At 39.2% G+C, this 14,991-nt stretch overlaps 1 protein-coding gene across 2 annotated transcripts in view; it reads left to right on the top strand.

Annotated features, from left to right (window-relative positions):
- The window catches only part of herc3 (HECT and RLD domain containing E3 ubiquitin protein ligase 3), a 24,381-nt gene extending 9,390 nt beyond the window's left edge, over positions 1-14,991 (top strand). The window contains exons 12-24 of one of the 2 annotated variants that reach the window (XM_034086551.2): positions 439-628; positions 771-934; positions 1,039-1,152; positions 1,904-1,927; positions 2,030-2,128; positions 2,912-3,082; positions 3,179-3,322; positions 4,472-4,638; positions 6,496-6,562; positions 7,903-7,985; positions 10,551-10,734; positions 11,157-11,259; positions 11,746-14,991. In XM_034086551.2, the coding sequence (XP_033942442.1) occupies positions 439-628; positions 771-934; positions 1,039-1,152; positions 1,904-1,927; positions 2,030-2,128; positions 2,912-3,082; positions 3,179-3,322; positions 4,472-4,638; positions 6,496-6,562; positions 7,903-7,985; positions 10,551-10,734; positions 11,157-11,259; positions 11,746-11,954 (1,719 nt within the window). In that variant the 3' untranslated portion in view covers positions 11,955-14,991. Of the gene's footprint in view, positions 1-438; positions 629-770; positions 935-1,038; positions 1,153-1,903; positions 1,928-2,029; positions 2,129-2,911; positions 3,083-3,178; positions 3,323-4,471; positions 4,639-6,495; positions 6,563-6,847; positions 7,000-7,902; positions 7,986-10,550; positions 10,735-11,156; positions 11,260-11,745 lie in introns of those variants that run through there. The other variant, XM_071203535.1, reaches the window with a different exon arrangement.

The following is a 14,991-nucleotide window of genomic DNA, read 5'->3' as shown; positions in this document are numbered from 1 at the left end:
CCCTGAAAGACTCAGATTTGTTATTGATTACAAACTAAAGTGTTTTTTCTCACTGTAATGAAACGGTAGAGAACCTTTGAGACGGTTACCCAGTATTGGATATCTGTCTTTTTGTTATGAGAAAACATTCATACTGCATGAGTGTTGGGCTTGTTTGGAAAGTACATCGAGTTCTGCCGCAGACTGAGTCATAACCTCTAACATTAGCTCAGTAATGATAGGCTGAACATGAATTATGAATTGTGCGGAGACCAAGGCCAAATTCCAAACCACTAAAAGCTTCTCCAGGCCGTTTTGGAATAGAAAATTATCCTATAATTATTTTTTTGCTTTTATATCATAGCATAGTACATTTCATAAAAGTTTCTCTGTATAACTGTACATATTGTTCCTTATGTCTGTGTAATGCACCCTTTCTGTGTCCTGCTCTTTGTTTAGGCCACCAAGAGTTTTGAGAGTCTGGTGATCCCTCAGCTAACGTGCTCCCCCCCTGACGTCGAGGCCATGAGGATCTACCTCATATTATCTGAGTACCCCGTCCTGCTGGACTCCAAGAACTACATCCGCCTCACCATCCCCCTCGCTATGGCCATCCTGCGGCTGGACGCCAACCCCGCCAAAGTATTAGGTATCATACATGTCATTTCAAATCGTCTTCATTAGCTGTCGTCTGTGTTCATGCATGAATGGGCTAAAACATAAACTTCTAAACCTCTTATGAGTTATTTACTCTCTAATTGAATTAAATCATTGTCTCTCCATCGCTGCAGATAACTGGTGGTGTTTTGTTGACGGCAGCGTGTTCACCAGAATGGTCGACATGTACAAGAGCATCGTTGTGTTCATGCTAACGGGAGGAAAGACGCTGCTCGTACCGGTGTTTTACGAAAACTATTTTGTCGCCACACTGCGACTGCTGGAGAAACTCCACAAGGTATCCACACAAGCCCTCAATTCTGCAATAAAACACGACTTTTTCCTGATTTATTAGTAGTTAATCTGTAGACTACTTTGTTACATTTTGTTACATGCTACCAGGTTAACCTAAAGGCCCGCCATGTGGAGTACAACCGCTTTTATATCCCTGACATCACCAACCTGGTGGACATCCAGGAAGACTACCTCAAATGGTTTCTGAGTAAAGCTGACATTGTGAGTGCTGACAGTCTCCCACAACATTTCACTTCCTTGTTACTTGACATCCGCTAAACAAACACTGGTGCAAGGGAGGGATGAGATAGACAGAGCGTGTGTGTGTGTGTGTGTGTGTGTGTGTGTGTGTGTGTGTGTGTGTGTGTGTGTGTGTGTGTGTGTGTGTGTGTGTGTGTGTGTGTGTGTGTGTGTGTGTGTGTGTGTGTGTGTGTGTGTGTGTGTGTGTGTGTGTGTGTGTGTGTGTGTGTGTGTGTGTGTGTGTGTGTGTGTGTGTGTGTGTGTGTGTGTGTGTGTGTGTGTGTGTGCGCGCGCATTAGATGATGATTAAGCTGTGTTTTGAGAGCCAACACACAGTGTACACAGTGTAAACCTAACCAAGTCTTCACCCTAAAATGAATGATCCCCCTCATGGGGACCTCCAATTTGTCCCACAAGGGAAGCCAGTCCCCACACGTGACTATGTAAACAGATTTAGGTCCCCACAAGTATAGTAATGCTAGACCACACACACACACACACACACACACACACACACACACACACACACACACACACACACACACACACACACACACACACACACACACACACACACACACACACACACACACACACACACACACACACACACACACACACACACACACACACACACACACCAGAGGGATTTTTTAATCTTATCACAGTTGCTGCTCGTGACCTTGTTTTCATTTCAAATCAAGTGACTGCTATTCCTCATTTTGTTTTATAGAAACAATCATCCTCCCCTTCGCAGGTATTCAGATTAAATACTCTATTTAACATCTAAAATTACATTTTAGATTAGATTTATTTCTATGGTATTAGTGTAGTAATGATTTTCCTGATTCCCTTGCAGAGTGACTTCCCCTCAGTGAACCTTTGTGCCTACCCGTTCATACTGAACGCTCAAGCCAAGACAACCATGCTGCAAACAGACGCCGAGCTGCAAATGCAGGTAGATTTTTCCTTCATTTAAAACGGTAATAGAATGTTAGATAATGCTTAATTTGCATATTCACATATAAAGTTTCAAAAAACAATTGTCTTTATGTACGTTATCAACTGGGGAAGTTTTATTATGATGACATTTTTTTTTCTATTTTCTATCTACAGTGTCTCTCCTTAATTCACAGTGTGAAATTAATTAGATTGCACTCACTATGTATTTGTATTCTCTTATGGAACTTAAAGGGGACCTATCATGCAAAATGCACTTTTGTACGTCTTTTATACATGAATATGTGTCCCCGGTGTGTCAGGGAACTCACCAAGTGTCAGAAAACACAACCCTCTCTCTTTTCCTCCATACCCAAATCTCTAAAAACGGGGCTGCAACGGATCTGATACAGACTGATCCAGATTCGAAAATTCTCTGACGTCAGAAATGAGGAGCTCCGCCTATATGGGCAACTCTCCACCTATCAGGAGGAGACAGCCACGGCCATTGCCGTTCGAAAGCGCTGGAGACGCTGTAGTACATATGCCAGGCCTGTAGGTGGCGCTGTAGTCTGCCACAAAAGCAGCGAAGAAGACTTCTCAGATTCAGCCCTTGCAAAAACAGGGCTAAAAAAGAGCAAATAGAGTGAAATGAGGCATGGCTAAAATGCATGATCTGTTTGGTATTTAAAAAAAAAAACCTGCAGACATGTTTTATATAGGTATGACCCTACAATATATTATTCAAAAATAGCATGATAGGTCCACTTTAACTATCTTCCATTTTTCTTGTGTGACCCAGATGGCAGTGAGCGGTGCAAACCTACACAACGTCTTTATGCTGCTCACGCTGGAACCCCACCTTGCTAGGAACCCTTACTTGGTGTTCCATGTGCGCAGGGACCATTTAGTGAGTGACACACTACGTGAGCTCACCATGTACTCCGATGTGGATCTCAAGAAACCTCTGAAGGTGAGAGTTTATCCTAACAAGGTCACTGCCGTGCAGTCATCTAGATCAAATAAAACAAGCCCCTACCGTCTGTGACGTCCTCTCTTCCTCCTGCAGGTGATCTTTGATGGAGAGGAGGCCGTGGATGCAGGTGGAGTAACTAAAGAGTTCTTCCTGCTGCTCTTAAAGGAGCTGATGGATCCTGTTTATGGAATGTTCACGCACTACAAAGAGTCCAACCTGCTGTGGTTCTCAGACAAAGTGAGTTAACACTGTAGTACATGCTAATTATGTAAAAAGACTCTGTTCTTAAACGTATTTGCATGCAAAGCTGAGTGGAGTTATTTAAAGGCAATTTATAGTTTTGAAACAGTATTTAAGTAACTCAAATAACCCTTTTTTACGAGTTTGGTTGGTTGCTTTTTGATAGGAGTTAGTAATCTAGTGTATCGCCAGTACTTTGGCTTTTATTTGACCTGAAAGTGTAATTCCAGGAAGAGCTACTGCCATTAGTGATATGTCAGTTTACAAATGACTCGTCTCTATAAAGTCAAATGTCCATGAACTTTAGGAACCACTTGTTACGAAGTCAAGCGATCCAGCAATGAAATAAAAATCAGCCAATTTCCATTACCTTTTTGCCTGTATGTGCAAGGTCAATCTGTTTTATGATTGCTTCTTATTTATTATATTAAATGGAGCGAAGCCTGCGAGCTAGTTCAGGCGGTCAACTCGAGCACCAATCATACATTAACACGTGACACACCTCGTCCCTCTGACAACCAACCAAACACATTCTCCTAAACATGGTGCTCTATTTAAGCTGCCAGGTCTTCCTGCCTCTGCCTCGCTATGCCGCTGCCACTGCTGTGTTCACTTGCTACTGCTGCGTTCATGTTCCTGCTGCTGTGTTTCATGTTGCTGCTGCTTGCCTGCCCCCCCTCCACCCCAGCTCCACCTGTAGGCTCGGGGATAGTTATCTAATCATCACTCAATGTTCTTTGTAAATCTGTGGAGTGATGAGGCCCGAGCCTAGACGCCAAACTCAAACTATATGCTGCTTCTAATAAACATATTAAGAAACACGTGAGTTGTCTGACTGAACTTGTTGAAAACATTTTATTTTTATTCAATGCCAAATTGAAATTATGGCCATGTTATCTTCAGTGACATGCTCACCATTAAGCTCAATTATTAAGTTAATAATTTTTCAAGCTTGAGTATTAGATGTTATTTTTGACAGACATTTTTGAAATTGAAAAGCATGTACAGCACCATTTTTCATTTAGGAACTAAATGTTTTTCTGCCTGTATATCATTGTTTTACTTGTAGGATGTGAGAAGTCTTCAGTTATGTTAGACAGGTACAGAAAGGCAACAGTAAAATAATGTCCTCATGTGTGTTTCCAGTGTTTTGTTGAGCAGAACTGGTTTCACCTGATCGGGATCATCTGCGGTCTGGCCATCTACAACTCCACGGTGGTGGACCTCCACTTCCCCCTGGTTCTCTACAAGAAGCTGCTCGATGTGGCGCCAACGCTGGAGGACTTCAAGGAGCTCTCCCCCACCGAGGCCAGGTAAGTGTCGTCTGAGCTGGAAGGAGAGGGGGGGAGAGAGATTGATATCCAGGGTTCTTACGGTCATTAAAAACCTGGAAAAGTCATGGAAATTCAAAATGCTAATTCCAGGCCCTGGAGAAGTTCTGGAAAACAATATTTTTCCCAAAGTTTTGGAAAAGTCATGGAAATGTAACTAAAGTTGCATCAAATATAATTTATATTTTATCTAATCTCCGAAATAGTAATATTATAATGATAATAAATACTGTATCGTATAGTAATGAAACGTAAAATGGCATTCAACTGACGAGGTGTTTTGCTGGTGAGAGATTTTAGTTGCTTTAGCGTGAAGAAGCTAGTTAGCCTATTTGATTTGTTTTAGATAGGCACGACATGTTTCATATGCAGACCTTATTTTCCTGTTCCATGTTAAAATAAACCATTTTCAGTGGTACCGCTGAGAAAGAGCAATTTGTTTGGTCATGGAAAATGAGGTAAAGGTCATGGAAAAGTAATTGATGAAAAAGTGTATGAACCCTGGATATCATTTATTGCCTGATTTATTGAACATGTATTCCCCTAAGTGTATACAATGATATAAAAGACATCCAATTCCAACTTTGACTAAAACTTGACAAAAGAAAACCAGTTTTTTTAACCTGGCTTTAGTGAATGTGCAGATTTCTGCTCCGGTAATGTGTAATATATGATAGGATAATGCATAATCTGCATATTTTTAAAATACCATGTCTCTCTAAAGAAGGAGCAAAATTAACCTACGAGAGAAACTCTTGATATCTGTTGCTCCACAGGTAACTAAATAGCGTAAAATCATAAAGAAACATTACATAACCAGTGTATTTTAAAAGAGCAGTGGAATTGACTGCCACTGGCAAACGCCTCTTCATTGAATTTGGAGCTTGAAGCATTTCCTTTGTGCCCGATAGTGTCCAGTTTACTGTCAATGTTGAGATTAGTTATCTAAAAGAAAAAAGAAGGGCTGTGCAGACTGTTGAGCTGCTATTAGAGACAACACCTCCTTAAAGGACTAGATATCCAATCATATTTTATATTTTGACTATAAACACCTATTGTGTCTTTAAAGCTCGAGCAGTTTAAGGATGCTGGCTGCCTCACACAGACAATAAAGAGATAAGACATTGTTTAAATAATTGCGTCAGTTGTTTGAATATTTTTGTATTGTTTAAATGACCTCTAGTCGGGGTCAAACTTTAAAGCAATGTTATTTGATCCTCTTTCCCTAATTATCATTTCCTTTGCCAGCTACACTTCTTCTTTCCATGTTTCCTGTGTTTTGGCGGTAAATATCCAGCATGATGTTTGCAGGGAAACTAACCAAACACTCCCTCTGAGTCATTTCCTGGGGTGGCATGGCATTATTATTAGCTAATATGTCAGCCCCTCACTTTTAATCTGACAGTACATTTCTATTTGATCCATGCAGCTGTAGGACAGGAATAGCTGATGCCTTTTTAAAAGTCAAACAGGGTCAGATTTAAACCTGCAGGCGACTCAAATGAACCGTCGGATAAAGTACCACAGATGTTTGATATCAGAGTGTTGCAGATATTTCTGAAATGAAGATTAAAAACGATACAAACAAGTCCTCAGCTATGCATGTTGGTGATATGCATGAAGAAGCTACTTTCACATGAAATAACCAAATTAGTTTCTTAACTTATGATGCGGTGAATATATTTGAATGATGGTGATTCTGATCTTGACATCTTCATTTGTTTGTTTTACCGCTACACTAATACGATTAATAAGCCTGTGTGTTTCCAGTGCCACACAACACGTGTTGATTATATTATTGCTTTCAGATATTGACTGTTTCTGTTTATTCTTCTGCAGGAGTCTACAACAACTTCTGGACTACGAAGGAGGTGATGTGGAGGAGATGTTTCTTCTCAACTTTGCTGTAAGTGTGTTCAAACTGTTTCACCTTTATCCTTCTAAGTCAGGGGGGTCAAACTCAAATACACAGTGGGCCAAAATAAAAAAATGGGTACTAGTCGAGGGCCGGACTGGTTCAATGTTTATTGCAGAACTTATTGAAATGAACTTATTGCACATATTAAACCTGGAACTAACAAAGCTTAAGTTATTGCCTATAAAAACAACATTAAACATTAAATAATCAGTTGCATTAATTTCTTATGGCTCTATCTCCAGTGTCATTTCTTATGATTACATTTTTCCACAGGCCAACAACAGCTTCAAAAAAACAATTTCCCTCAAAGAACAAACCAAACATGCCCTGTTGTCGTGAGAGAGAAAGTGCAGAAGGAAACATCCATGGAAACTCAGTTTGCTGCTCTGTGATGCTAGTTCAAGCAGATACTTGGCATCTCATCTCGGGTGCAAGGTCATCAATGTTTGGGCTCAGGCTCTGAGCGGAGGAGACCCTCAGGATGGAGTGAAGGTGTGCGTGCAATATACCAGCAGGCCAGATCTAGTAATTAAAAATTATCCTGCGGGCCGAAATTAAATCCACCACAGGCCTGATTTGGCCCCCGGGCCTTGAGTTTGACACATGTGCGTGTGTATCGTCAATTAATCACATTAAAAGCCCAGTACCAAGATTGTGACTGTATTTTAATCATCTTTTACTTCTTTTGAACGTGTCACAAATGTAGAGTTGTATTTTATTGGGGACTGTTTTCAGTTGCAGATGAATTCGCATGTAGCTCACCTGAGAGTGTTAAAGTGGGTGATACCACCAATCACAAAAGGTTTGGAGTCACCAATACAAATATGATACTTATAATATTAAAAGCAGCTGATGTTATATTGTTTTGCTTTAGTAGTAGTATTCGTTTATTTATCCCGAGGGGAAAATGGGTTGCAGCACATCACAATTTAAAAAGATAATACATACGTCTACAACATAGACACAGATTAAAACGAACATAGACACATGAGTGTAATGCTTCAGTTGTGGGCTTCTGAATACAATTAAATGTGTGGCTGTATTTATCTAACATTTATTTAAGCACATTGATGTTACATAACGACTGAGACGTTTTTAACAAAAGTATTTAAAAAAGTAAATCGCTGTGTTTGCAAAAATGTTGAACACATTTTTAAGCGTGTTTTAGCAAATGGTGGAGCACATTAAACTGTTCCTACAGAGATTAGATGTTAGTAAACGCCTTTTTATGGGATTTGTTGACATAAAAAAATGTCTACACTTCCCTCCTCAAATGTAAAAACGTACACAACCTTAATTTAATATCATGTGTTGTGTTCATGTCTCAGATCACCAGAGAGAATTATGGGATGACAGAAGTCAAAGAGCTCGTTCCCGGAGGAGAGAGCATCAGCGTGGACAAAAACAACAGGTGACATACAGTTTATTTATAAATGTTGATAGTTCATGCAACAATTTAAGGAGATTAGATATTTTTCTAAATAAATGTGTCAGCCTGTTCTTCACTTGATGTTCCATTTTAAATGACCTTGTTCCATTAATTTGTTTAATGCTCCGCACTCAGTCCAGGTCTAAAAGACAAACAGATGATTCTGGGCTTTTAATTTCTGTTGTTTTTCCAGTGCTGAGATTATCAGGTCGCTCAAACAGCTGGCAGATTGTGTCCTATTGTTCCAACTGAAGGTCATTCTCCATGTTGAAAATTTAGAAAACTAAAATGTCTGTATTTTAAGTGTCATTTAGCGTGTTCGTCTCCACCATAACATCCCTGTTGCTTGACCTTGTGTTAGGTTGAGGAGTCCACAGAGAGTTTTTGGGGGGGTAGGGGTAGTGTCGGCACGTCTGACTGCTAAACAGATGGCAAGAGAGGCTAAGATGTTCCTGCAAAATCCCCTCGACAATTCCATACGAACATTATAACAAAATTAACAGAACATTGTAGCTGCTGCGGTGTAAAACATCTGAACCCTGGAGGAGAGATGTTAATTTAAACTGAAAGTTCATTTTCAGGCTTTATAAATGTTTGCTTGCTTCCTTATTTCGTAGCTTTTCCTGTTTTACCGGTATCTTTTGATGGCATGTTATCATAAAACTGCAACTCATCATTTCATTAAGGACAGTTTTCTAGATTAGTGGTAGTATGATCCATTATGGGTAAATACTACATTTAAGAAGATGGACCTTCAGTACTTTTCATTTTACAAATGTAGCAAATTGCAATGTCTTTCACACAGAACTTCCAGTCTACGGGACTTATGTAAATATTTCACTTTTGACCTTTTTAAGAGAGAGTATACACAATGCATCGCACAAAACTAGGTGTTGTCCCGTCACCAGATTTCAAGTAATGGTGATAAATATGTAGCCAAAATTCATCACCAATTAAAAGTAAGGCAAGGCAAGGCAAGTTTATTTATATAGCACTTTTCAACACAAGTCAATTCAAAGTGCTTTACAAAAAATGAAAGACATTAAGAAAATGGCATTTAAAATCAGTCATTAAAAAGAAAAGCTAATAAAATAAACATTAAAAGAAAAAATACATGGATAAAAGTTACAGTGCAGTCTAAGATATGAATAGTTCAATTAAAAGCAGCGACAAAAAGAAAAGTCTTCAGCCTGGATTTAAAAGTAGTAAGAGTTGCAGCAGACCTGCAGATTTCTGGGAGTTTGTTCCAGATATTTGGAGCATAATAACTGAACGCTGCTTTACCATGTTTAGTTCTGACTCTGGGGACAGAAAGCTGACCAGTCCCTGAAGACCTGAGAGATCTGGATGGTTCATAGTTTAGCAGGAGGTCAGAAATGTATTTTGGGCCTAAACCATTCAGTGCTTTATAAACCAGCAGCAGTATTTTGAAATCTATTCTTTGACACACAGGAAGCCAGTGTAAAGACTTCAGAACAGGAGTGATGTGATCCACTTTCTTAGTGTTAGTGAGTACTCGAGCAGCGGCGTTCTGAATCAGCTGCAGCTTTCAAATAGATTTTTTAGTGAGACCTGTGAAGACACCATTGCAGTAGTCGAGTCTACTGAAGATAAAAGCATGGACAAGTTTTTCCAAATCATGCTGTGACATTAGTCTTTTAATCCTAGATATATTCTTTAGGTGATAGTAGGCTGATTTAGTAACTGTTTTAATGTGACTGTTGAAACTCAGGTCAGAGTCCATGACTACACCTAGATTTCTGGCTTTATCTGTTGTTTTGAACATTGCAGACTGAAGCTCAGCGCTAACTTTTATACGTTCTGCCTTGGCTCCAAAAACCATTATCTCAGTTTTATCTTTGTTTAATTGGAGAAAGTTCTGACACATCCAGTCATTGATTTGTTCAATGCACTTACTCAGTGTTTGAATTGGAGCATAGTCTCCTGGTGAAATTGTTACGTACATTTGTGTGTCATCTGCATAGCTATGGTAACTTATTTTGTTGTTCTTCATTATCTGAGCCAGTGGTAGCATGTAGACGTTAAAGAGAAGAGGCCCCAAGATGGAGCCTTGAGGAACCCCACATGTCATATTTGTCAACTCAGATGTGTATTTACCTATAGAAACAAAGTTGTTTCTGTCCTTTAAGTAGGATTCAAACCAATTTGGAAGTGTTTCCGAAAGTCCCACCCAGTTTTCTAGTCGGTCGAGTAATATGCTGTGGTCAACAGTGTCAAACGCAGCACTGAGATTGTCTGTGTTTAAGTGGATGTCATTAAAGACTTTTACAAGAGCAGTATATATATACTTTACAAGTATATATATATTGAATGTTTGTTTACTTGCTCTAACACCTCACTGATGCTTTGATTCTTGTATTTAGAGAAGAACTGACATACTTTCACCCACACACAAAAGAAGGAAGTGAATGTTTACAACCTTGACGTCTGACTCTTTCCTTATAAACTAATATTTGAGGATGCAGCTGCTGCGAGGAACAATTTCTAAATGTTTACTTAACGTGTGTGTGGCGGTGTGTTTTTCAGGAAAGAGTTTGTGGAGGCCTACCTGAGCTACATGTTCTCGGACTCGGTGAGCGACGAGTATGCAGCCTTCTCTTCAGGCTTCTTGAAGGTGTGCGGCGGGGAGATCCTGTCGCTGTTCCAGCCCTCTGAGCTGATGGCCATGGTGGTCGGCAACAACAACTACAACTGGGAAGAGATGGAGAAGGTCAGTGTGTGGTTTTGAAGTGCTATACGTATAATTTTGTAGTAACAATGAGTCACTCTGCTCTGAGTTAATGTCCTACAGCAGAAATGACATACCAGGAAACATAAGAGTGATTGTTCTGCCAACTTATTTGAGTTGTTTGGATGTTTTAGCATGTCATCCGTTCTGTGTAACTAATTCAATGTATATGTCTGTTTTATTTTAGTTTTACTCCTTTGCTGTAACGGCATGTCCATTGAGTCCATAGTAAAGCTGGAGCTTAACGCTATATCCTGACTCTCGCGTCCATTATTTGGGAGTTTGGCTGGCTGCCTACTTTTGATTAGAAACATCATCAGGAGGACAGTACAGTGATTGTTATTGTTATATAGATAATTCAAGGCAATAATTCTAAATTTGGCTGAAATATTTTCTCTTCGCAGAATGCTGTGTACAAAGGGGAATATACAGCCACCCATCCAACAGTCAGATTGTTCTGGGAAGTTTTCCACGAGTTCCCTCTGGAGCAGAAGAAGCAGTTTTTATGTAAGCATTTAAACGCCTCATTGCTCAATGTGCATGACAGTTTAATACTCACACTCTCTCTCTCAGACAACTTATGAATACTGTGTGTGCATTTTGTTCCTCGTGCATGACAATTATGCACAAACATTTGGCTTCGACAAAAAGACTTAACATGTTGACAATCATTTCAAGATCTCTGTGGTAAATCAATCCTGTGTGTCACAAGGTGGAAAAGCAAATAAGCAACTTTCCCACGTTGTTTTTGCCGCCATTAGTCTTAGAGAAGGAAGAGAGATCTTGTAAAGGATAGAGGTTTTATCCTAGTTACTGTCAAGCTGTCCATGAGCAAGAAAATTAACACATTTGGGGTTTAAGGTCAAACCAATACATTGCATGGTATCAGGCTGTCATGGATTAAATTATAATACTTTACTTTGTTTACAAGCATTATATAAATTATACAAAACATTATTTTTTGCAACTCTGCCCTCTATGTCCTGCCTGCAGTGTTCCTGACGGGCAGCGACCGTATCCCCATCCACGGCATGGAGAGCATGCGCATCGTGATCCAGTCGACCACAGCGGAGGAGCACTACCTGCCGGTCGCCCACACCTGCTACAACCTGCTGGACATGCCCCGCTACCAGACCAAAGAGATCCTGCATCGCCGCCTGACCCGGGCTGTGGAGCAGTACGAGGGCTTCAGTCTGGTCTGAGGAGGGGGAGACCTGCAGCAGCTTTGATGCACTTTAAAGCAATATGATCCCCATGTCAGTGTAATGGGGGACATCGGAAACAGAAGAAGTTCACTTTCTTTATATGCTTTCACAAAATTATTAATTAAAGATCTTGAATCTGAAAGGTCTATATATGTAAATGCAGAGTATTATTGTTTTTATTGCTTTGGGCAAAGTCTTTCAACCTTTTATGGCCATTTGGAAGATATTTAAAATGCGTTTGTCAATCCTTAAAGTGCATCTATCATGCTATTTGTAGGCAATAGCATAGGTCTCAGATATATAAAACATACCAAACAGATCACCCATTCCAGCCATGCCTCATATCCCTCTATTTCACTTCCTGTTTCAAAAGTGCTGATTTTGGGTATAAAGCTTTAAAAAAATAAAATATGTATAACAAATAAAAAAGGAGGGGGCTGAGCTCATGCGGGACCCGGCAGAGGTTACTGTCTAAACTAAATACTGCCGTGATGAAACGCCATATCATGGATTATCAAGGATTATTTCTGAAACAGTATGGAGCTCAAAGGCTTTCTTTCTTGCCGGTTATACCACAAGGTGAGTTCCTTTTTATTTACTGCTTCTTCACACACATGCTCTGTGCAGTACAGGTTAGCTCTGAGTGTTAGCGATGCTAATGTAAACACCGACCATATCCAAAACAGCCGGGCATTGTTTCTGATAGCAACTTTCTGATAGTGCCGTGGGTCCACATTTCCGATATTACGTCATATCGGACGCAAATCTGGATCAGCTCCGTTGTACCCCCGTTTTTAGAGATTTGGGTAAAAGAGAGAGGGTTTTATTTTCTGACGCTGCGTGAGTTCCCTGACACACCGGGGACACATATTTATGTATAAAAGACATCAAAAAGTGCATTTTGCATGATAGGTCCCCTTTTAAATAAAGATGATTTAATTAAAAATCATATAACATACAGGGATCATAAAACATTGAGACCAAAGGCCAGAGAGGGTTGAAAAACTGGCTTTACATGCATAGTTTTATTTTTGTCTCTTTTTTTTGCACAGCTGTGTATTTTATATACAACTACTTAAATTATATTTTCTACCTTTAAATAATTGTTTTATTAACTTGAGACACTATATCTGCTTTTTGTTACTTTTAATTTAATAAATAGAATGGTTATTTTTCGACAACATATAAACTGTATGTATGTAAATAGTACTTTGAATATAATCTTTACCCTTGACATTGGGAGCAGTGTTTGTCCCGCTTATCCTTTCAAATGGGGACACCAGCATGTCTTCTCTGCCTGACATTTAAGAAGTACAATGTGAGAGTCAGGCAGAAAGATGATGGATGGTAAATATTATTTGCAATTCCTCGTTTGTTTTGAGCTGTGGATCACATTCACAGAGCAGCTGACTTTGAACCTGCATTCAACAGTGTTGCCTTCTACAGCAAAAACCTATACACAAAGCGGAGTTATTTTTTTTAGTGGTTGTTGTCTGTGTGCATGTTCTTGAGTGAAAGCAGAACCTGATTGTCATTTAAAAAGTTTGACATTTTGGAAAATGTTTGCCTTCTGGTGGGGAATTAAAGATTTATAACACATTCTTGTTAAACATATGGTAACAACTAGCAGCCGGTTAGCTTAGCTTCGAACAAAGATTGGAGAGGAGGTGAAACAGTTTACGCTAGCTAGCTCTCCCCAACCGTAACAAAACCCACCTACTAGCAACCCCAAAGCCTAAAAAAAGCGTATATATCAACACCTCATATCTCGTTTGTTTATTCCACACAAAAAACAGCGTGCTGAAAAATATAATCTTCTGTTTTACATCGAGTTATGTAATTTACCTGGATATTTCTCAGTTGGAACTGTTGTTACCTCGCCTACCGGTGAGACCCATGACCCGATTGGGATACATTCAAACTAGGCCGCATATATAATAATAATAGCATATTTAGTTTATGTTACATTACTTTATACGACTTAAGTATTTAAAAAAAGTCATTCAGAACATAGTTTGATATATTAAATATATTCATCCCTAGTGATACAGAGTTAGACTATTTGCTAAAGTGGCCGCTTGTGGTTGCTTGGCAACAGCTCAGTGCTAATAGTAGCCAGGTACCTAGCCCTTGCTATTTGACATTTTAATTGATGTTTTTTTTTTATTTCGATAATGTCACATTTTGACAAATCCAGAGTAGCTGTCTACCCATTTCCGGCTGTTTGCTGGGCTAAGCTAACCGGCTGCTATCTGTATTTTCATATTTAGCTTAATAAGCTAAGCTAACTCTCAATCAGAAAGTGCATCATTTATGTCCTAAAATGTCATTTTAGTACTAAATATATAATCATTAAAATTAATAATTGTAATTAGTTTGTTTCCAAGTTGCAGATACTACAATTGTGACATTTGCGGCTGGATGACACTATATTCGACAGTGCAGATGACCTATTAAATACTTTAGTGTAAACTGATCAACTGTATCCTTCGTGTCATGCTAAACTTGCCCTGACGCTATATTTAATCCTACAGTCAAACCTCTTATTACAAACTGATGTTTAATAAGGTGATGCATTGGGGTGATGTGTGTGAAATGGTCTTGCATACGTATATTTTTTATATATTTCATACATGACAGTGGTGTCAAAGTGACTGCAGTAAATGAATTGACACTCATGTAACCGTTCAGCAATAACAACCTGAAACAGTGCAGTAATGTAGTGATGATAACTCTGGGCTATTCTTCTAAAAGGTCTTAAACACTGGACTTTTCTGAGATGTTTTCTTAGAACAGTTTATCTTTCTGCTTTGCTCTATACTGCATGAACATAGGCTATACGTTACATATATTAATTCAGAATTTGATGCATTGAAGCTTTTTCTTCTGCAGAGTTTAGTCCTATGCAAAGGTTTGTGCAGCCCTTTACTTTTTTTGTACCTTTTAATGTGCTTAGAAAATGTGATTTTTTGTTTTGTTTGGAATCTACGAATAACTGTTCCAGCAAACCTTTTCAATAAAACAATTCAGTGTC

This window comes from Pseudochaenichthys georgianus, chromosome 1, assembly GCF_902827115.2.
Source record: "Pseudochaenichthys georgianus chromosome 1, fPseGeo1.2, whole genome shotgun sequence".
NCBI classification, from domain to species: domain Eukaryota; kingdom Metazoa; phylum Chordata; class Actinopteri; order Perciformes; family Channichthyidae; genus Pseudochaenichthys; species Pseudochaenichthys georgianus.
The sequence above is the reverse complement of the archived record's forward strand: the minus strand, read 5'-3'. Positions and strand labels throughout refer to the sequence as shown.